General features: G+C 44.7%; 4 protein-coding genes across 5 annotated transcripts; 3 read left to right on the top strand and 1 right to left on the bottom strand.

Moving 5' to 3' along the window:
- Positions 1-4,777: 4,777 nt before the first annotated feature.
- Positions 4,778-8,981, bottom strand: aunip (aurora kinase A and ninein interacting protein). The gene is made up of 3 exons (XM_088364310.1): positions 8,546-8,981; positions 8,238-8,407; positions 4,778-8,157 (listed from the first exon to the last, which is right to left on the bottom strand). Exons 1-3 carry the CDS (start codon positions 8,658-8,660, stop codon positions 7,495-7,497), a joined length of 948 nt encoding a protein of 315 aa, XP_088220436.1. The 5' UTR covers positions 8,661-8,981; the 3' UTR covers positions 4,778-7,494.
- On the top strand, positions 8,781-11,370 carry vps28 (VPS28 subunit of ESCRT-I). The gene is made up of 10 exons (XM_088364321.1): positions 8,781-8,855; positions 9,297-9,356; positions 9,484-9,515; positions 9,589-9,626; positions 9,700-9,789; positions 9,868-9,973; positions 10,228-10,329; positions 10,452-10,505; positions 10,724-10,815; positions 10,897-11,370. The coding sequence occupies exons 2-10, from the start codon at positions 9,317-9,319 to the stop codon at positions 11,015-11,017; spliced, it is 675 nt and encodes a 224-aa protein (XP_088220447.1). The 5' UTR covers positions 8,781-8,855; positions 9,297-9,316; the 3' UTR covers positions 11,018-11,370.
- A 381-nt stretch (positions 11,371-11,751) lies between these two features.
- Positions 11,752-16,009, top strand: mapk15 (mitogen-activated protein kinase 15). Of its 2 annotated transcripts, none has more exons than XM_088364289.1 (14): positions 11,752-12,309; positions 12,647-12,745; positions 12,878-12,907; positions 13,192-13,282; positions 13,368-13,498; positions 13,613-13,776; positions 13,849-13,988; positions 14,053-14,110; positions 14,216-14,353; positions 14,467-14,572; positions 14,817-15,054; positions 15,127-15,224; positions 15,298-15,444; positions 15,519-16,009. In XM_088364289.1, exons 1-14 carry the CDS (start codon positions 12,220-12,222, stop codon positions 15,711-15,713), a joined length of 1,725 nt encoding a protein of 574 aa, XP_088220415.1. In that variant the 5' UTR covers positions 11,752-12,219; the 3' UTR covers positions 15,714-16,009. The 2 variants fall into 2 exon arrangements, with proteins under 2 accessions (XP_088220415.1, XP_088220416.1); XM_088364290.1 differs by lacking the exon at positions 11,752-12,309 and adding an exon at positions 12,337-12,452.
- A 163-nt stretch (positions 16,010-16,172) lies between these two features.
- On the top strand, positions 16,173-20,495 carry grinaa (glutamate receptor, ionotropic, N-methyl D-aspartate-associated protein 1a (glutamate binding)). The gene is made up of 7 exons (XM_088364307.1): positions 16,173-16,339; positions 17,567-17,857; positions 17,931-18,046; positions 18,175-18,375; positions 18,472-18,600; positions 18,674-18,817; positions 18,895-20,495. The coding sequence occupies exons 2-7, from the start codon at positions 17,578-17,580 to the stop codon at positions 19,042-19,044; spliced, it is 1,020 nt and encodes a 339-aa protein (XP_088220433.1). The 5' UTR covers positions 16,173-16,339; positions 17,567-17,577; the 3' UTR covers positions 19,045-20,495.
- The last annotated feature ends 505 nt before the right edge of the window (positions 20,496-21,000 follow it).

Here is a 21,000-nt window from a genome sequence, read left to right as displayed (position 1 = left end):
TCAATCAGGGGCACCATCGACAACAAAACGGTGTGATGGAGAAGGCCCATTTCAGTGATATGGTCAGACAAGACAGAACTAGTATCGAACAGCAAGACTTTGGACGATTTGACGTGTGACGACTTTGAACTCACCCGACGGGGTGACGGACTAGGTGGACAGTGACCAATTGTTTGACGCTTGAACGTGTTTGCGACAATAGCACGCTCTGCTTTGTTTTTCTGTGTGACTTGATTTTTTTGCAGCATCAGCCACCAGCTAAGGAGCGGATTGCGCGTTGCTTGCGTAACTTGTTTTCCTTTTTGCAGGTTGTCGATTGCATTCGTGGAAAGTTTGTGTTGGATTTACAAGAATATGTTAACCCTTGCTCTTTTGGTTTTTATGATGAACTTGTTGATGACGTGGTTTTCAGGACATGATCCGCGGGCGCCAGGATTCATTTTATGTTTTTATTTTGATACTTGATGTCTGTTTTTGTGTGTACAAATGTCCGCTGTCAGCCGGGCTATAAGCTCACTGACAGGAGTGCGATGATTTTTGTTTGTGTTGCCGAGTGTGTGTGGTGGACAGTCAAGTTTCAAGGACTTGGGGTGATGGTCCCGGGGCCCAGATGGTAACTAGAGGTTCCGTGGGCCTGTCTACAATGAGTGTGGTGATGAGAGGGGACGCTTTGCAGGTTCCTTTTGATACGTAATGACACATTGGGTGAATGTGTCAAAGGGGGAGTGGTAAAATAGAAATGGGTGAGTTGGTTTCAATGTGTAATTGTGATATACAAATTTTTTTCCAAATTCACTTGCTTTCAAGTAAACAAGTCACTTGCTTTAACAGGACATGCCAGAATTCACCCAGCAGTGATGGAAGGAGCAGAGGAAGACCAGTGACATCTGGTTGTGGTGTGGAGATGACAAATTATAGGATCGCTTGCAGAAGAATGCATCAGGTATCTGTGCCCTCGTGTCGTTGATAATGCCTGTGGTGGTTGTCCCCATTGAAATACAGAATCTCAATTGGAACCTGGAGTCCCCACTGGCGGGGCTCCTGAAGCAAGCAAAAGAGACGTTTTGCCCCAGTGGTTGAGCGACGACGATCCAACATATATTGACACTATAGGAGTGCCCCGGGGTGTGCCAGATAAGTATAAACTCGTTAATCAAGTGTTCTCGGGATTCGAAAGTATCTTCCTATGGATCACTCCCAATAAAAATGTAGACCGTACTAATTACTTTCATTACAATGTCCAACGACTGGGTAATTATACAGCTGAATCATTTGCCGCAGTTCATGAACAATTGGCTGCAACGTCGTTAATGGCGTTCCAAAATAGAATTGCGTTGGACAGGCTATTGACTAAGGAACATGGTGTGTGTGGAATGTTTGGTGATGCATGTTGTACTTTCATCCCAAACAACACGGCACCAGGAGGCCGACTGACCAGGGCGTTGGAAGGACTAAGGACACTGAACAAAAAGATGAAAGATCATTCAGGCGATATTTGGTCTGATTGGATGAAAACGTTCGGAAGCTGGAAAGGCCTCATCATGTCTGTGCTTGTTGCTTTAGCTATTTTTATTACAATTATGATTTTATGCGATTGTTGTTGTATTCCATGTATTAGGTCACTCACTGTCCGGTTGATCGAGAAAACCGTTGGCCCGTTGCCACCGATGGGCCAATATGCCCTGGTGACTCAACATGAGCAGCGGGGGGAAGGAAGGATCGACAGCGCGCTGGTAGCTGTTTGCTAGAGTAACGGGTGATGACCTCATAAATGAGGTCATGAGAGGGAATAAAGGAAAATGTGCTTTCGGGAGTTTGCAAACATATTTTTTAAGGTTGTGTTAAACTTATAATCATATTCATATCTAGTATTGGAGTGCTCGTGTGGATTGGTGGGGGCCGAGGAATGTGCAGGCAAACTGCATGAACTTGTTTTCTTCGAAGTGTTGTGGAATAGGCCCGGATAGGGAGTACCGGAGGAGACCATCTCAAGGTCGGTGAGGAACGAGAACAACAGCACGTCTATGAGACCGGCCTTTGAGGGGAAAACCCAACCGTCTGACCTCAGCGACACCTGGACCGGGGAGGAGATGGCCATCGACCAATCATCTCACAATATTTTGCATGCTTTAATATTCATATTGTGTTTCTTTAAAACTGGGCAACCCGGAAGAATGTGTCGTCTTTTGGTGGTCACAAAAACGCACGAGTTTTAGTGTGAGGGACCCGGGACCCAGGCCTGTATTAGTGCGCTTTGTCAGGAATAAATAATTGGTAAATTTGGTCTAATTGATCTACTGGTCTTCTCTTTGACAGAACGAACTCGCAAAATTGTTAGGTGCGCCAGTGTGTGGATTAGGACATAGCAATTTATGTGTTAAGTGTTGATCGCAATTTGGAGTCAGATCAATAACTAGAATCCATAACCTAACAGTGTGCACACAAATTACTTTTTCCCAAGGTATACCAATCCTTGCACTCCGAGGCCTCATTGCCACGTTTTCCCTTTTTCACACAGAGGGATTTTCTCTACACACAAAAGCCGTCCAGCACCTATTTCCCAAACGCGGTGTGTACAGGCTCAAATTTATCAAACTTTGACAGACGTGCATGCTATTATAATACGTCCCCATAGAGGAATCGAACCGCAAGCAGATCGTATCAGCTTAATCAATATTCAAAAACCGCCAGTCCTTCGTTTTACCTGGGGGCCTCTTACACCAGCATTTAAATTGACAAGCCTTATAACTCACATACACCTCTAATTCGATCAGTGCCCAAACGACGTGGCTTCGCGCGCATCATTCTCTTCGGCCCACAGGTCCGTGACCTGGCCGGATATATTCTCCATCCACTCTCACGGTACGGATGCCAAGGTTGCGCTCGTTCCTATTGGCCAAACGCGGTCAACGCAACCTCCCTTTTTCGTTGGACTTTGGCAGAGACTAGCACGGCCACCGAACATCTCGACAATCGCACTTGGCGCTTGCAGTGTCCCGGCTTGCCCCAGGAATTTGCCGTCTGGGAGCTAGGTGGTGTGATCTATCTCTTGTCACAACATAGTTCAATCGTACCTGTGTTTCCGCCACAATCACCCAGCTAAAATTTCGATCCTCCGCGGCACCATTGAAACGACTAATTTCCACGTCCACGTTTTATGGGACTTCCTACTATTTACTTCTCGTGACAGCCGACCAGCGTTGTTCTCGACAACCTGTCCTGTTTCACATTCGCCCTCCCTGGAGCGTTTATTTCTTCTCGTTTATCATTCTCACAAGACATGTCATTCATACAATTCCCAAAACGTTTTGTTACTGTTCCCTTTTTATTTATTGTTTTTTATTTATTTTTCCTGTTTTTATTTTACTTTTCTTTCGCTGTCTCTATTTGGGGCCACTCCCCCTTCAAAAGTCGCATTATGACGGCTTTTGACTAGGAGAGACAACTTTCCCTGGAGCCCGCCGTGGCCCCATCAGATCCGTTTAACTGTCCTCCGTGCGGGGGACAACGCTCCCTCCCCCCCTTTCCAAGAGCGAGCATGCTGCGGCGACTTTGAGTGCAAGCAACTCACCTCAATACCGGTCGTCGACCGGCCGCTGGATGCTCGCGGAGAGAGCGGACGGGACGGTCCCCTGGAGAACACTAATCCTGTTCGTGACGCCAAAAATGTGGTATATGGTTTTAGTTGCTTCGCTGGTCTCCAAAAAACACTCGGTTGTCGGTGTCTGTTTCCAGACAAATAAGCACTTCAGGGACCACGGCTGATTGGGAAAAGATTTTATTCAACCGATGTCAGAGTGAAGTCTTTCCAAAAAGTTGAGTGGCCCAAGGCATGGATGTAAAAAAGCCCCCCCCCAAAAGAGGGAGCGAGCGAGCCCGCGCTAGAGCGAGCCCCCGCTGGAATGAGAGACCGCTGGCACCCGCTAGAGCACATATGTCAGAGTCAAGGCCCGCGGGCCACATCCGGCCCGCGAGAAGGTTTTTTACGGCCCCTGGGATGATCTTGATTTATTATTAGAACCGGCCCGCAGACCGCAGCAAGCCGGCAACCTGCAGATCTTTTACAAGCACCAATACTACATTTCCCACAATGCAACGGTGACGCACCGAGCAGTATGCTGCTTCATTTCACCCACAATGCAACGGTGACGCACCGAGCAGTATGCTGCTTCATTTCAGTGTTTATTATTAGCACAGCAGTCGTCAGCATAACTGTAAAATTAACTTTCAGATACCCATCAAAAATGGCAAGAAGGAAGGTGGACACTGAGAACCGGGGGTTTCAAACAAGGTGGGAGTCGGAGTATATGTTCACGGAGGTAGCAGGAAAACCTGTGTCTTCTGTGTGGAGAAAGTGTGGCGGTACTGAAAGAGTATAATCTGAGACGACATTATGAAACGAAAGACGCGGATTATTTTTTTCTTTGAAGTAAATTTAGCCCACTTTTGCTAAAATAGAAAGTTTAAAAGTTAAAGTTTAATATTTGTTTTCACTGCATGTTACTTTTGATTAATAGATTTTTGCACTTTATTTTATTGTATTTCAATCCAATTACATTTTAAAAATATTTCAGTTGCGTGGATGATAGAAAATTGCTATTATTTTTTTTTTTGAAGTAAATTTAGCCCACTTTTGCTAAAATATGAAATATAGGTTACTGATGGTGCCTTAAACAATAAAGGTTTCTTTCATTTAATGTTCATGTTATGGGGATTTTTATATAAAGGAAATTTGTCGTTTGTGTCTGTTGAAAATTAAAGATTATTGACAGAGCCATAAGAAAATATTGCTTTATTTATCTGATCATATTGGAATATATTTGTTAAGTTTTCAGTAGGTTCAATTAGGTTCACTAGACTATATGCGTCATTTAAAAAAATTTCAATGAACATTCGATCAGTCCGGCCCTCGGCTTGTAGCTAATTTTTTTATTTGGCCCTCCGTCCATTTGACTTTGACACTCCTGAGCTAGAGCGACCCCCCCTCTTGTCAGGCCGGTAGCTTTTATACCTGACAAGAAGCTAATGTCACGGCTTTGGGTCACAGCTGTAGTTTTCAATCTACTAGTTTACTTCAGTCCTAAAAAGGAGATCTTGACCAGCGCTGTTGGTGATGGACGACACTTTACCTTATTATAGGATTGCACACATTGCTGAAACTGAATTCTCCCTGGTCACGGACAACTGGCCCTTCTATCTTCTACTAAGTACTTATACACTACTGAAACTAAAGCTTCTCTGTACAGCAAATATAGTTTGATAGTCTTACTGCTACTATTGGATCATCTAATGCAACATACAGATACGCCTAAAGTTCAAAATTCACTTCAATTGCTTAAATCACATTTTTTCGACGAGCTGAGCACGTTTTCTGAATTGTGCCCCTCCCGTCACGCTTCGGCATACTTTTCAAAGTCAAAGTCTCAAAGTCTCCTTTATTGTCAATTCATCCGCATGTCAAGACACACAAAGAGATCGAAATTACATTTCTCACAATCCCAGGGTGACAAGACAGAGTTCACAACGCACATACAAGTAAACAACACAGGAAAAATAAAATAAGAAGTCAACATCAATGAACAATAAGAGTGATAGCACGCTAGCCGCTCCCGATGTACAGCAGAGTCCGGAAAGATGACAGTCAACCAGGCCACTGTGGACAGGAGCACACAGCAGGTACGCACTGTCCGGTTCGTGGATCCTATCAGGCGAACGCAACCCATCTTGACGTCCAGCGAACGAACGTACGCCAGGAGAATGGAAGGCACGGCTGGGCGAGCTGGGTTGGCCGCAAGCCTGGCCGGACGTCTCCGCGCTGGCTCCTCTTCTCTTTTTGTTTACATTCACTGAAGCTAAACGCGTACAACTTGAGACGTCATGAGACGTCACTTCCGGCTGGCGGCTCGGTGCAGTCAAACTCGTCTGCGCGGCAAATTTAAATTATATTTCTCAGAGCAACAGCTTCCTTTTCGTTGTTTCGATCGTCAATTTATATTTATAAGCCCATAAGATAACTAAAACCGATTTATACATATACCGGTGTCTCTGGGCCTTTAAGGGTTGGAATTGGGGGGTTAGATCACATTATGATTCCCGAGCGCGGCACTGCTGCTGCTCACTGCTCCCCTGTCCCCCAGGGGATGGATCAAAATCACACGGGGATGGGTTAAACGCAGAGGACAAATTTCACCACACCCAGATGTGTGTGTGACGATCATTGGGACTTTAACTTTAAAGTTAACTTTAACTTTAAATTGCATTTTCTAGTTATTCTATTTTATTCTCCTCACTTTTCTGTCATGCTACTCCTTCCACATAATTCAACCGAATCACTCCATTCCACTTTTGACGTATTCCAAATATTCACGAGATGCGCACTTGCATATTTCTCATTCCGAAAACTTTCGGTTTTTGACGATTTGTTAGAACGAATCTTTTGAGTGAACTGATTCTAAAGATTCAGTTCACTTAAAAGAACTGGAATGCACATCACCAGTCCCCAACCTTTTTTGTGCCACGGATCGGTTACGTGTCAGAACTATTTTTGCGGACCGGCCTTTACGTAATTAAATAATAAATCTATATAAACAAACAATACATTTATAATAAATATATAAATACAATTAAATAAAATGAATCGACTGGCATAAAAACAAATATTAACCACATAAAACTCACCATTACATTGAATTATTGGGAGCACCGAGCTCATTTCTCAGAAACGAGCCGGTCCCATCCAGGCGTAATCGAACACAATGACACCTAAAGTGGTTAAAGTTTGTCTTTTAATGCAGGATGCTTGGTCTCCATGTGCCGAAGCTGTTTTGAAGGCTTCATTGCTTCATTAGCTAGCCTGTTGACACATATGCCGAGTGCGCTTGGCGCATTAGTCACCTGTGGCAATAAATCCATATTTTAAGGACTCCAGAAATGTTCTTTTAAATGCAGCTTTCCTTTTCTTAGAAGTGTTCACCTCTTCTTCTTCAGTCTCCTCATTGGGCTTTTTTCCCTTTCCGAAGAAGCTTTCCCAACTTCCGTTTCTTGCTCATTTTTGCTTGCCTTGCGGGATCGACTGGGGTAACATGTCATGTGACCGAGCCGAGCGTCTTGTGTCAAGAGACACAGCGACAAATGTAATTGGGAGAGAATTGCCCATTTTTTAAATATTTTTCAAAATAAATCTAGCTTTGCGGGCTCGACTGGGGAAACATGTCACGTGACCATCTTGACCAGAATGAATTGACTGTCGATAAAAAAAAAAATTATTAATTTTTTTCCTGTGCGGCTTGGCGGCCCGGTACCAAGTGACCCACGAACCAGTCCGCGGGTTTGGGGACCACTGCCTTAGTGTACTTAACACAATTCCAATGTGTCTTCAAAAGAAAAACCTCAAAAGCAAAACAATGTCTTTTTACAAATTAAAATGCGTTCACAGTTCCATGGTGTCAGTGTTTAATAACCAAATTCCCCTCAGTGTCTTGTGTGAAGAGTGCGTCAAACATTCATCCCATCGTTGCCGTTGCGCTTTTGGAAGGGACTCCTCTGAGCTCGGTGAGCAATCACCCGAAATCCGTCGGAGTCCTGCGTGAACATCGAGGCCAGGCTATCCTCATCGTCGCGCTGCTTCGCTCGCTTCCTCGGGGGAGAAAACGACTCTGTGAAGTGTCTGTTTTCTTTCTCGTCGTCATGAGAAGAGTGAGCAAGTTGAAGTGCGTTCTGAGTGGACGTTTTGCTTTTCTCCTCCATCCGAAAGGCCTTTTCGTCTTTGCTTAGGTCGAAGTCTGTTAACGTTTGGGGTAACAGAATAGAGGATCCTTGGCTACTGTCAATCTCGTGCAGTTCCTCCTCTCGGACTTTGCACTGGATGTCCTCTTCCATCTCAAATGATTGCTCTCCTTGTATTTCACAGTGAATGTTAGGATTTTTTTTCTTGTGAGCGTTGTCTTTGCGCATCTCGACGTCTGTCTTGCTCTCCCATTTTCCTCCCGATGCCAGAACAGATTTATTTCGAGGTGGAAAGTAGCTGGATATAGAGCTCTGTTTGGTCTTTGGCATTTCTATCTTGGTTTGCGTGAAGTTGAACACCGCAGCCAAACAGTAGCCAGCACCTTTAGCAAGCGGATTGAGCATTTTGAAGATGGGCCAGGCGGATTTTTTCTGCAAAAAAAAATATATATATATATATATATTAAAATTGGTTAAATGTCTTATTCGCGTCTTATTTGCTATCGCCTAACCTGTTTAGCTCTTCCTTTGAGCTCCACCGTGTCCAACCACACGCCACATTCTTCAAGGGCAGGTTTCGACTGAAGCCTTTTGGATGTCTTCATCGTGGCAGCCTCGGGAAATATATTTTGAAATATTATTACTTCTGCGAATCGACAGTTGGTGGGCTTGACTACGTCCACTAGAAATAATGACAAAAGGTACCTGTCAATTCGAAACACTCGGAATGATAGTCACAAAGTAACTGTTTAACCAACTTAAACAAACATGAAAACTGTTCAACCTCTACGTTAAAATGTTAATTTGTGTTTAGGTTTACCTTTTTCTCGTTGACGTCGATTTTTTTTTGTCTTCGTTGTTTGAGTCTGGCGCCGTGGCGACAGGCTGACCCTGACGTTTGACTGCCCCAAATAACGCGTGGGGCCCATATGCATGAACCGGCTTGATAACAACACTGGCCTGTAGTATTGTCGGGTTTCAGGAAATTGAAATGCTAATTTTAACCGTCCGAGAATGTGAATTTAAAGAAAATAATAGTTGAATTTCTTTCAGGCGCGTTGGACACAACTTTTCTGGTCCTGGTAGCAGGGTGCGTTTAGTTTGACGTCACAGCAGCGACACGGAAAAGGGTAAGCGTCTCTTTTGAACGTATATATTTTCGGTTCTAAATCTAACATTGACAAATTAAAGACACATGAGACAACCTACCGGTTTTGACGTAAATAAAAAGGCACAAAAAGTTAGCTTTTAACTACATATTTCAAGTCATGGCAATTTTATTGGCCATTGTTACGAAATAGCACTGGAAGCTAATTTCAAGCTAACCGGTTTACTGTAACAAACGAGGCGCCAAGCTGCTCGCTTGTTGGCATTCTTCAACAGTTTTTTTTTTCGTGTTGCTGTTAAATTCAAAGTTTTTAATAGGATTATCATCGTTTCGAATTAGCGAGCTTAGTCGTACGTGGCGGCATGCTACTTCCGTGACGTGTTAATAATAATGATTTAGAGATTGGACTGAATATAAAATTCATTAACACGCCAAACAGTGACACAAATCCTTATTTCCTTAGATAAAGTTGATTCATCAAACATGTTTCATGGCATTCCGGTTACAGGCAGCATGGGAGGAGGTAAGGTGCCTTTTATTTAAAAATAACAAGTTAATAGTCCTATAATAAGGACATTTGCAAATAATGAATAGCAAATGTCAATGTCATATGTATAAAACACATCTGAAGTTGTGGCTTCATCTTCCAGGATCTGCACCCAATAAACCTGAGCTCTACGAGGTAAAAGTTGAGCATATTCACAGTTTATCTCAAATAATGTGACCACATATGTTTATTTTTTTCATCATTCCAGGAGGTGAAATTGTACAAAAATGCAAGAGAAAGAGAAAAGTAAGTGTCACATGATGCTCCCTCCCCATTGATGTGAAGGTTCATAATCACCGTGGGATGCTTCTTCATGAAGGTATGACAACATGGCGGAGTTATTTGCTGTTGTCAAGACCTTGCAGGCGTTGGAGAAAGCCTACATCAAAGACTGCGTCACACCCAATGAGTGAGTTGGGAATTTGGGATTTGAAAATGTCTTGACTTTGTTGTCTCTGTTGATACCGGGATGCCTTTTTTTTTGTAGGTACACCGGCTCGTGTTCCAGACTTTTGGTACAGTACAAGGCGGCTTTCAAACAGGTGCAGGGCTCCGACGTGGGCTCAATCGACGACTTCTGCCGCAAGTACAGAGTAAGTTTTCCAAAATTATATCAAATATAAAAGATAACTTATTGATGTGGCACTTTGCTACGAGATGATTACGTCATGTTTATGTTGAATTCCATAGTGGGTGAAAAGGATCACTGGCAAAAGTTAATTGTGTTTGATTTGGGGTGTTCTGCTGTATAGCGTCACACACTTATTTATTGTTAACCTTGATTTTGTTTTTTTACTGCTGCTAACGCTAATGATGTACTTATGCTGATCCTTTTCTCCTCTTTTAGCTAGATTGCCCGCTAGCCATGGAAAGGATCAAGGAGGATCGGCCAATCACCATCAAGGACGACAAGGGCAACTTGAACCGCTGCATTGCCGACATCGTTTCTGTATGTCCCCTCTTCAATCAGTCCAGATGGGACACTCATGCGAGGAGATTTAAAAATTTAATGGTCTCGTTTTCTCGAGGTGATCCTCACTTGCGTATTTGTTTTTCCACTTGGTTTTTTAGCTGTTTATCACCGTCATGGACAAGCTGAGATTGGAGATCAGAGCCATGGACGAGGTAGGTCCCAAGACTTTGACTCTAAGTAAAACGGTAGGCGGAGGCGGGTCTGCAGGTTTACGAGAAAGCTAATTGTCACTAAATTCTCCTTATACCTCTCCTCAGATTATCTTCAATACAGCATTGTTTCCACACTTGATATTGTGCCTTGATAGGTGCTGCTGTTTTGGTTATCAACAGAATTATAAAGCTTGAATGTTTAACTCTGTTTGCATTAGATCCAACCGGATCTGCGCGAGCTGATGGAGACCATGAACCGAATGAGCAACATGCCTCCCGATTCGGAGGCTAAGGACAAAGTCAGCCGGTGGTGAGTCAACGTCGCTGGCAAGCCGGCGTTCATTTTGCGAGCAAGCTGGCGCCATGTTCACTGCATCTTTCATGTCATCAGGTTAAGTACCCTGAGCAGCATGTCAGCCTCAGACGAGCTGGACGACAGCCAAGTGCGGCAGATGCTCTTTGACCTGGAGTCGGCCTATAACGCCTTCAACCGCTTCCTGCACTCTTCTTGAGCTATTCGTCTTTGTTAAGGTTACATGACCTTTCCGTGTGTCCTTATTGATATTTGGTACTCTTTATTATTCCCTTCTTTCTTCCTACAATATTATTGTCATCAAAATGACAGGGAAATAATTTAAGTAATTAGGCTTTGTATCCTATTAATACCTGGAACGATTAATGTAATTCATGTACAGTAATATGTTGGATTTCTCAATGTCTTCTTTTAGCTAATCAGGCCCCCCACCCCCGTTTATCGACTTCAGTAAATATTTATTAAAATGTATATACAAATGTTAGGATAATTACATCTAGAATCATACACACTTACTCTTTTTAACAATAAAAGTTTAAATATACCTTAAAATGTGATGTTACTGTGGTTCTTGTTTTTACACATTTCTATATTTCATACAAAATTAAAACAAGTAAAAAACCTTTCACAGTTTTCTGAAACTGAATTTAGTTGAATTTCTTTGTGATGAAAAAAAGGTCTTTGTCCTTTATTACCAGCTGAGGGCGACAAAGCTAACTCCTTTAATTCTTTTAGATATAATATCCCTTTACAGTAATTCCTCATATACATATCTTTTTTCGGTTTCTTTAATACAGAAAACCAGATTGTATCTTCCTCTTTAGAATTTCACTGAAGTGAAGTAACTATGATGAAAGAAGGGGATTGCGCAATACGCGCCGCTCTCTTACGCCAGGCGTGTCACCATGACAACAGTTAACGCGTGTCGTCACGGCAGTCGTCGCCGCCTGTTGGCTGGCTTTCCACGGTTTCCACGACGACAAGTTGAGACAAAACTCACCTCCCGGGCTCATACCGCCGCCACATCGACTCGTCCCCGACTTGTCGCGAAACGCCACACGGCCGATCGGCAACAAACTGACCGCGAGGAGGGAAGTGTAACTTTAAAATGGCTGTTTAGTGTCGGATGTAAAATGGCTCCACCTGCTTGTCTCCTCCTCACCGGCCGACTTCGTTTAACGGGACTTGCTAAACACTTCCAACTTCTAAACAGACACTAATGCGACCAAGAGACCCACGCAACGCTCAAATATAATTGTAATGGCGTCCAAAGGAGTAAAATAACGACTTTGTTGGCTGCAGACGCGTCACCACTTCCGGTTAGCCGCGATTACTTTTGTCATCCGATTGCCGTCCGACTTTTTGCTGCACAGTTGTGGAAGGAGTGCGCAAGTGTTCAAAATGAGCAAAAGTGTGAAATCCGGGGGCATGCCTGAAGTGGAGGATCACATTTCCACAAAATACGAGATAAAGAAAAGACTTGGCAAAGGGGTGAGTGGTAGCTTTTACATTTGTACAGAGGGAACGTGAACGCATCACACACCTTTAAAGTGTTCAACGTTCAACTTTTTTTTCCCTTCCATTTTTTTCCTTTTTGATGTTTATTTGCACTTGAAGGACGAACCATTTGCATGGTGGGATTGCTACATACTGGAGTTAACTTCCCCACAAAATGCGGACCTTAATTACTAAGTGTCACTGTCACTAGTTGCTAAACCTGTTTTACACCTGAGGGGAGTGCATCCAAAATTGCTAGTTACAAACAGCTAACGTTGGAGCAAAAACTTGTTTTACGCATTTCAAATAGTTTTTTGTGTCCATGTGGTAGGCGTACGGCATCGTTTGGAAGGCGGTGGACAGGCAAACGGGAGAAATTGTGGCGGTGAAGAAGATTTTCGATGCCTTCAAAAACAAGACAGATGCTCAGGTGGGCCATTTTGTAATTCATTTGAGACAGGAAACTCAAATGTTCCCATGTTTGGCTAATGATTACATCATCAGGATGCTTGAGTGCTCGGAGTTTACATCCTGATTGTTTTTCATTTGTATTTTTTAACAGCGGACCTTTCGAGAAGTCATGTTACTGCAGGTAAAACCTTGCAATTAAAAAAAAAAATCACTGTTACACTGCTGTTTTGAACCCCATAAAGTAAATGTGTCAATAATTATTTCTGTTCATAATCCTTTTTCTGTACAAAGCTTTGACACACTATCTGCCTGTTAATGTTCAACCAGACTTTCCCTGGAAAGTTGGTTTTGTAGCGCCCCCTGAAGCAAGAATTCAGCCCCAAAGCCAATATCAATGAGAAATATAAAATATCGGCACAGGGTCAGAATTCATCAAGTGTTCTGTCATCGTTGTCATTTGCGCAGGAGTTTGGCGATCACCCCAATGTGGTCAAACTCCAAAATGTCATCCAGGCACAAAATGACAAAGACATTTATCTCATCTTTGAATACATGGGTGAGTTTGGGAAGGCTTCTGCAGGACGTGCTTTAACAAAGGCAAAGTAACCTCTTTTAATTTTTATAAAAATTTTTTAATCCAGACAGTGACCTGCATGCAGTGATAAAGAAAGGATCACTACTGAAGGACATCCACAAGCGGTACGTCATGTACCAGCTGCTCAAGGCGGTCAAATATCTGCACTCGGGGAACGTCATCCACCGGGACCAAAAGGTGCCATTCCACTAAGTTTGACAGAGCTATGGCCATGTCTCAGCAAGTCAGCCATTTTGATTATAGTTAATGCTCATCATGCTACAATGTGTGTCCAACATTTTTTTTCCCCAGCCTTCCAACGTGCTGGTGGACTCAGACTGCGTGGTCAAGCTGTGCGACTTCGGCTTGGCCCGATCGCTCAACCAAGACCAGGAGGATGCTGGAAACCCAGCGCTGACGGAGTACGTGGCTACCAGGTGGTACCGAGCCCCCGAGATCCTGCTGGGGTCTACCAGGTACGACCGTGACCCGTTGAAGGGATCGCAGTCATGTAACAAGTGGTGCAAACAACCAGTGTGGTTCGGAAGGTACACGAAGGGCGTGGACATGTGGAGCCTGGGCTGCATCCTGGGCGAGATGTTGCTGGGAAAGGCCTTGTTCCCCGGAACGTCAACCATCAATCAGATCGAGAGGATCATGGGGGCCATACCGCACCCGTGTCCAGAAGGTGAGCGCTATGCCGGCCCCACTCAGAATATTTGATTTTCAAATGAATGCTCTTGAACTGGCAGATATCCTTGCCGTCAAGTCTGAAATTGGGTCGTCGGTCATTCAGAGAATATTACAGAAGTAAGACAACTGTTCTTATTTTCCATTTTGTTCTGCTATCTTGCAGCCTAAAAGTTTGACTATTCCGATTTTTTTAATGTGAAATACCTGTCCTTCCCCGGCCAGGCCGCAGGTTCTTTTAGAGGACCTCCTACAGGTGTCTGTGCCCCCCGACGCCCTGGACCTCCTCAAGGGTTTGCTGGTCTTCAACCCTGACAAGAGGCTGACTGCGGAAAAAGCCCTTCGGCATCCTTACGTAGCCAGGTACCAACATGACATGTCGCCGTTCCTTTCTGATGCCACTATTGTGAGTTCTCTTGACTTGGGTAGATGATGTATTGCATTGTCGGTCCGTCTCGTCCAAATCGTCGTTGCAGGTTCCACAATCCGGGCAAGGAGCCGTCGCTCAACTACGACGTAATTCTGCCGCTGGATGACGATGTGCAGTTATCAGTGGAGCAGTACCGCAACAAATTATACGAGGTACAAGCAAAATTGTATCTCGGGAATTTCGTTTTTTCGCGACCAAGCCAGTAAGACACAATCAATTGGACCCATTGAAATGAAATGAAATGAAATGTAACCAATCTATTCCACAATGAAAAAAAATGACGCTATATTGTAAAATATAAATGGCAAGCAAAAGCAGAAAATTGCCCAACTGGAAGAAATCACAACTTGTGAGTCTCTGTGGTCTTCATAAAGTAAACATGACATTGCCTCGCAGATGATTCGAGAGAGGAAAAGCCATCAGGGTATGCTGCGGCTCCTCCAACCCACAAAGGTCGTGACCGTCAGGGATGGCCAAAAGGAGGGAGGAGACGAGAAAAGGGACGCAAAGCCCGAAGGTGAAAGTCCACGCCAGGCAGAGAACGCGTCACCGCCGCCTCCTGCGGACAAGCCGGACCCTTCAGGGAACCCCCACGCGGGCAGATGCACCTATAACCCCATCACACACGCCCCAAGTAGGTCTGACGTTAGCCACCGGCATCAACAAACCAGATAGGTAAACGGTAGGTCCGACTGTCTTCATCCAGTTGGCTTCCTTCACTCAAACGCGGCCGGCACCAGAGGAGCAAGACAGAGGAGCAACAGTGCCACCTCGTCGCCAACAGAGTGCAACAGAGCTAACACAGTAAGTCTGGTCTATTTTTTTCCCCCTTATCTTTTATTACAACATTGCTATAAAGTTTTCCTCCTTACCAAAGTCCATGGACCAGATTATCCAGCGCGGTCGCTCGGCCCCGGCGCACCCAAACCGGGCTTTCTCCCTGGCATTCGCCCATTCTCAGAACAACCTGCTGGTACGCAAGCACGAATCGCCTCCGGGACTGAGCATCGCCAACGCTAACCCGGTGAGCGAGAGAACATTTGTGGTTATTCAAGCACTTTCCAGACTACTTTCTTCTTTTACCCATGTCCTGCGCAGAACCAGCACTCAGGCTCTCAAGCCCGCGATGGACGACCGGCGCCGCGCTTCAGCAAGAAGGTTTTCCAGAACAACTGCAACGTGGCGGCGGCGGGTGACCCACGCGCAAAGCTGGGCAGCTACTGCCAGGCGTACGGAACCATCAGCAAGACGGAGCTGGACAACCTGCTTCAGGCGCGAACATGCAACCAATAGTGTGTTATGCCCTAACGGCAGGGATGCCGGGGTGAGGGGGGGTGGTCCTGCTTCATCAAGGACATTTTAAAGAGACCAATTCTTCTCAAGGTGGTTTCATAAGAAGAAAGGACAATTTCTTATCAAACCTTTGTGAGAGAGGAAAATGAAATTTCTGATCAATTAGCATGTTGACAACAATTTTTGACCTTTGTGAGAAGACCATGAGTTTTTTGCTTTTGTGAGAATACCATGGATGGTCTCTATGAATCAGTAGAACATTACCTGTATTGTTAATAAAATGTTTGTGATGACAACAGTTTGACTTATTTACCCATGAAAAAAATATTTAAATCTTGAAGTAGAAACTATGAAAATGGAAAAATTGAATTTTTTTTGTAATGTGCCATTTAAAAAACACAAGCTTTCATCTGTTTAGGTTGCGATGACAAAAACAACCCACGTGACGTCACAACAGCGCATGTCGTTATGTGACCACGTCGCGAGGTGACGTAATCAACTGACCCACACGACCATTTGACGTCGCAGACTCCACCGCACCAAACACACTCAAGCGACGACGAAATTATAAATCAAAACACCACACGGCCTCCAAGCAACGTTCCAGGAAGAAGGAGAAGTAGACGGTAAATAATCGTACTATATGGCAGCAACTCGATCAAATTTGAACCGTTATAAGCGTTTTTTTTCGTTGGTCCGTTTGCGACAGTCATCGAGTTTAGCAAGTAGCTACTCGCCCGGATGACATTTAGCCTCGCATGAGCAGAAATGAACAACGTCAAGTGATCCAAGCGTGGCTTGTAAATATGCTGAAAACGTTAACTACGTTTTAATCCCTCAGAACGTCCACTGGGCGTGAGGTAAAATAACAGAAAAGCCGTCATCGCGGGGCCATCTTGCGGTGTTCGCTCACTAGCTCGGATAACCGCTCATCGCCGTCTTTAAGAGGTCTTTACCATATAGTCTCCTCTCGGCCACCTTTTTCCACATTGTTTCATTTTCAATAAACGACGACGTGTGTCGCATTCGTTTGATACGGCAAGGCCTCGTTGTTGCTGGAGGAGTGCCCCCTGCGGGTGCTTCATGTTTGGATGTTTGTGTTCGTTTCCCCAAATGGTGCAGAACGCCACCTAGCCTGCGTTGATGCTCTTTGCTCAAAGTGGCTTATTTTTATCCGGTTGCATCAACATTTCCGTCAATATTGTGATGTTGAAATTATAAAACCGTAGGATGGTTGATACTTATTTATGAATGGCTCTTTGGACACAAAAACAAGTTAACTTGCAACATCTTAAAATGCCATGTGTTATTGACCTCGTCGTGTGTTTGAACAATCTTATGGTTTGTTTGGTACCGGTTAAATTGATTAATTTTTCACCCATGTGTTTGCCATGCTAGGTTAAAGAGATTACAAGCAATTTTACAGTTCTGCTCTCATCAGCAACCTTGTGCTCATTGCAGTCATGGGTGAGCTGGAGCCTATACCAGCTGACTTTGGATAGGACAGGAGGTGGTTGACATCCTTGACTGATTACCAGTTGCAGGGCACAAATGGTGTAGTCGTCGGTGGCGGGTGTCTTTCTGACACCTGTTGACAGCATCTTATTGTCTTGATGGCAGCTCTCATCTCAAGCCAAATGAGATTAATCATGCATTTTGTTGCCAAGTCCTTGCTCTTTGCATGCACCTGCACGTGTGTGCATGGGTGGCTAATTAGCTTGCAGAGCTAATTGTTCATGTGGCTTTTACTTTGTTTTGAAGAGGCTCTTTTTGTTTCCTTTTGGGCAAAAGTTGTCATTCAAAAGAGTCAAATACTCCATTTCAATTTGTTGCTGTATTTCTGCTTTTCCTAGCTTGACACAAGATGTCCCAGGACAAGAGTGGCTTCCCCCCACTCCACAACAACGTCTATGCCCCCCCGCAGGAGGGCTTCACCATGCCGCCGCCCAACTACAGCCAGGCCCCTGGAGGCCCGTACCCGCCAGCCGCCGGCTACGGCCAGCCGGGCTTCCCTCAGACAGGCTTTGGCCCCGCTTCTTACCCACAGATGCCCTACCCTCAGATGCCCTACCCGCAGGGGCCCTACCCACAGGGGCCCTACCAGCAAGGATCCGGGCAGCCGGGCTTCCCTGGGGACCCCTCTGGTGAGTGAACAGCCCAAAGAAAACAGATGTGCAAGTTTGAATGTCCTGGTGTTAATGCCATTTGTTTTCCCAGCACCTGCTGGTAGCCCCGGTTACCATGGCGACGTGCCTCCCACTTACTACGACAATGAGGACTTTACCAACTCTGGCTTTGAGGACAAAGGCATCCGACGGGCCTTTATCAGAAAGGTAATTTGCTGCGTCGGCAAACCTACAATCACAAACCCTTTTTGAAAGTCATCTCACAGCATATTCAGAAGGTTTTTGTTTTGGGGCCTTGAGTGCCATCTTGTGATCACCTTTTTCACCTCCCTCAGGTTTTCATGGTCCTCACAGTGCAGCTGCTGGTCACCTTCTCCTTCGTGGCTGTGTTCACCTTCGTGGACGACGCCAAGGTGTTTGTACGTCGCAACCCGTGGACGTACTACATCTCCTACGCGGTCTTCCTGGTGTCCCTAATCGCGCTCAGCTGCTGTGGGGACTTTCGCCGCAGGCACCCCTGGAACTTGGTTGCGCTGGTAAAGAAAACCCCAAAAAAAGGGGTGGGGGGGTCAGATGTTGACAAGTTCTTTATGGACACATTTTTTGTCTCCCTCCTCTGTGTCATCTTGTAGTCCATTCTGACCCTGAGCATGTCCTACATGGTGGGCATGATCGCCAGCTTCTATGACACAGACACCGTCATTATGGCCGTGGGCATCACCACCGTGGTTTGCTTCACTGTGGTCCTCTTCTCACTACAGGTGGAGACCGCACCCATGAATATGAGCTAACCCTGATTGCTTTTCTAATGTACATTCTTGTCTCGTTCTTCAGAGCAAGTACGACTTCACTTCCTGCCAAGGCGTGCTCTTCGTGTGCCTCATTGTCCTCCTGCTCTTCGGGATCCTCTGCATGTTCATCCGCCACAAGATCCTGCACATCGTCTACGCCTCGCTGGGAGCCCTCTTATTCACCTGCGTGAGTTTGGAAGGGGCTGGGGACTTTAACTCGCTTAAAGTGGTTAATGCGTCTTTTTTTGGGGGCGTTTGTCTCAGTTCCTGGCGGTGGACACGCAGCTTCTCCTGGGCAACAAGAAGCTGTCTCTGAGTCCCGAGGAATACATCTTCGCCGCCCTCCACCTCTACACAGACATAGTCAACATATTCCTCTACATCCTGGCTATCGTGGGACGTTCCCGCGAATGAGCAAAGCGGGAGCAAGTGGGCTTTCTTTCTTCCCTTTTTGGCGGCCTTTCTTTTTCCCTCCTCTTCCTTCCTTCTGCTCTTTCATTTACTGACCGTTTTTTGCCAGTAGCACCCTCGTGGTCACTCTCCGTGTTTAAAACTCCCTGTGTGCTTCTGCTAACACAAAATGGTCACTCGCCGGCGACGTCCCATCTGGAGACGCGTCCTATCTCCCGTGCGTGTTTGCCACGTTCGGCTGGAATCATCCCTCCGATTGTAACTGCATGGCAACGGCGGAAAAACCACCCGACGCTCGTTTCTTTAAGCATTAGTCAATCGCCTTTGCGCGGTAGTCCGGCTGCAAATAGTTCCACGTAGCACTATACACGACTTAATAATCATTGGGGGGCGAGGGGAGCTGTAATGCAGGGCTGGCCGACACTGAAGAATGCTATTTTCATTGTTAAAACCAAACCATTTGTTCTTGATAGGTGCATTATTTAAAAACATTTTTAAAAATCTGATTTGGTTCCTACCTTCATGCTTACCTCACGCTTTGGTACAGTGGGCCAGCAAAATATTGCACAAAATTTACTCGCAAGACATCGTCCAGTAAATGCAGTCTACCTTGGATGGTAAATTACAAATTTTAAATACTAAATTTATCACAACTTGGTTTTCTTTTCATGACGGTTGCAACATCAATTTGGTTTGTCTTTTTTGCAAATATTTTGTCTTATTCCCATGTACTATGTTCTGGTCATATTTTTCAGTTTAGTTTTCACTTGATTTTGCTGGCCCTTAACTAAAACAGCGAGCCAGTCTCGGACACCCTCGCACTGACTTTTCTAGTGCGGTAGCTCCACCTTGAAAAAGTGTGACAATGATGTACTAGTAAGCCTTTCGTCGTACTTTTTTCCCTTTCTCTTCCTGATTGGTCATCGGTGTGCGGTGATCGTATTTCTTTTTAGTGCTGTAGTTTCATGTTTCCATTAAGTATTGGTAAACTGCTTCACATTATTATTTTACGGGAATGACCACTAATAAAGTAGCCGAACGCTGGATTTACACATGCAACGGAGACAAATGCATGATAACTTATTTATTTATTGATAGTCATGTAGATGAGTTACTAACTGAGGACTGGAAATGTTCAAACACTGGTGACAAAGTGATACTGAAGGTAACGCTGCAGTCTCACGCAGTGTTTTTAATGATTTGTCTGGCATTTTATTTCCCATCCTATGCATGGCCTGTCGCATGTGAATTGTCAGCACATAATGCAATTTGTATTTGGGAAGGTTTGTTGCTTGGCAAAGATGTTTGAATCTAACGCAAGGCGTAGGTGTACATAGAAGCGCTTAGATGTGTATAGGCCGGGTGTGCGTTTGCATTGTACGTAATGCCTTCCATTTGAGTGGAAACGCATTCCTCCTCGCTGTCGGCTTCACATTAAAACAACGTGGAATGTGTGAGGACTTCTGTTCATTTCTCTCAAAAGTGAGTCTTCAGCAAAGTGGTGGGTATACCAGAGCCTATCTCAGCTGTCTTTGGAACAAGAAGACAGTAATGATATAGTGTCATGGTTCATTGCACAAATACATTTTGTTCAGTACTTCTCAGCCAGTTAATGTGCAACAATGAAGATACAAATAGACCTTACATAAGAGCAAATTGTGAAAACAACACAACAGTGAAGTGTGAAAGTGATGTCTAGCTATACAAATCTGGTTTACAGATTTGGGAGAGGGGTGTGGGCACAGACAAGCAAATATTCACAAATGAAGAGGTTTTAATGTAACTAAATAGATTTTTGTGAGGGCGTGAGCACATAGCCGAGCAAATATTCACAAATGAAGAGGTTTTAATGCAACTAAATACATTTTGGTGAGGAGCGTGAGCACATAGATGAGCAAATATTCACAAATAGAGGTTTTAATGCAACTACATAGATTTGGGTGAGGGGTGTGGGCACAT

Source organism: Syngnathus floridae, chromosome 21 (assembly GCF_059516105.1).
Source record: "Syngnathus floridae isolate MCC-2025c chromosome 21, RoL_Sflo_1.0, whole genome shotgun sequence".
Taxonomy (NCBI): domain Eukaryota; kingdom Metazoa; phylum Chordata; class Actinopteri; order Syngnathiformes; family Syngnathidae; genus Syngnathus; species Syngnathus floridae.
This window is presented reverse-complemented; position numbering and strand designations above follow the sequence as displayed.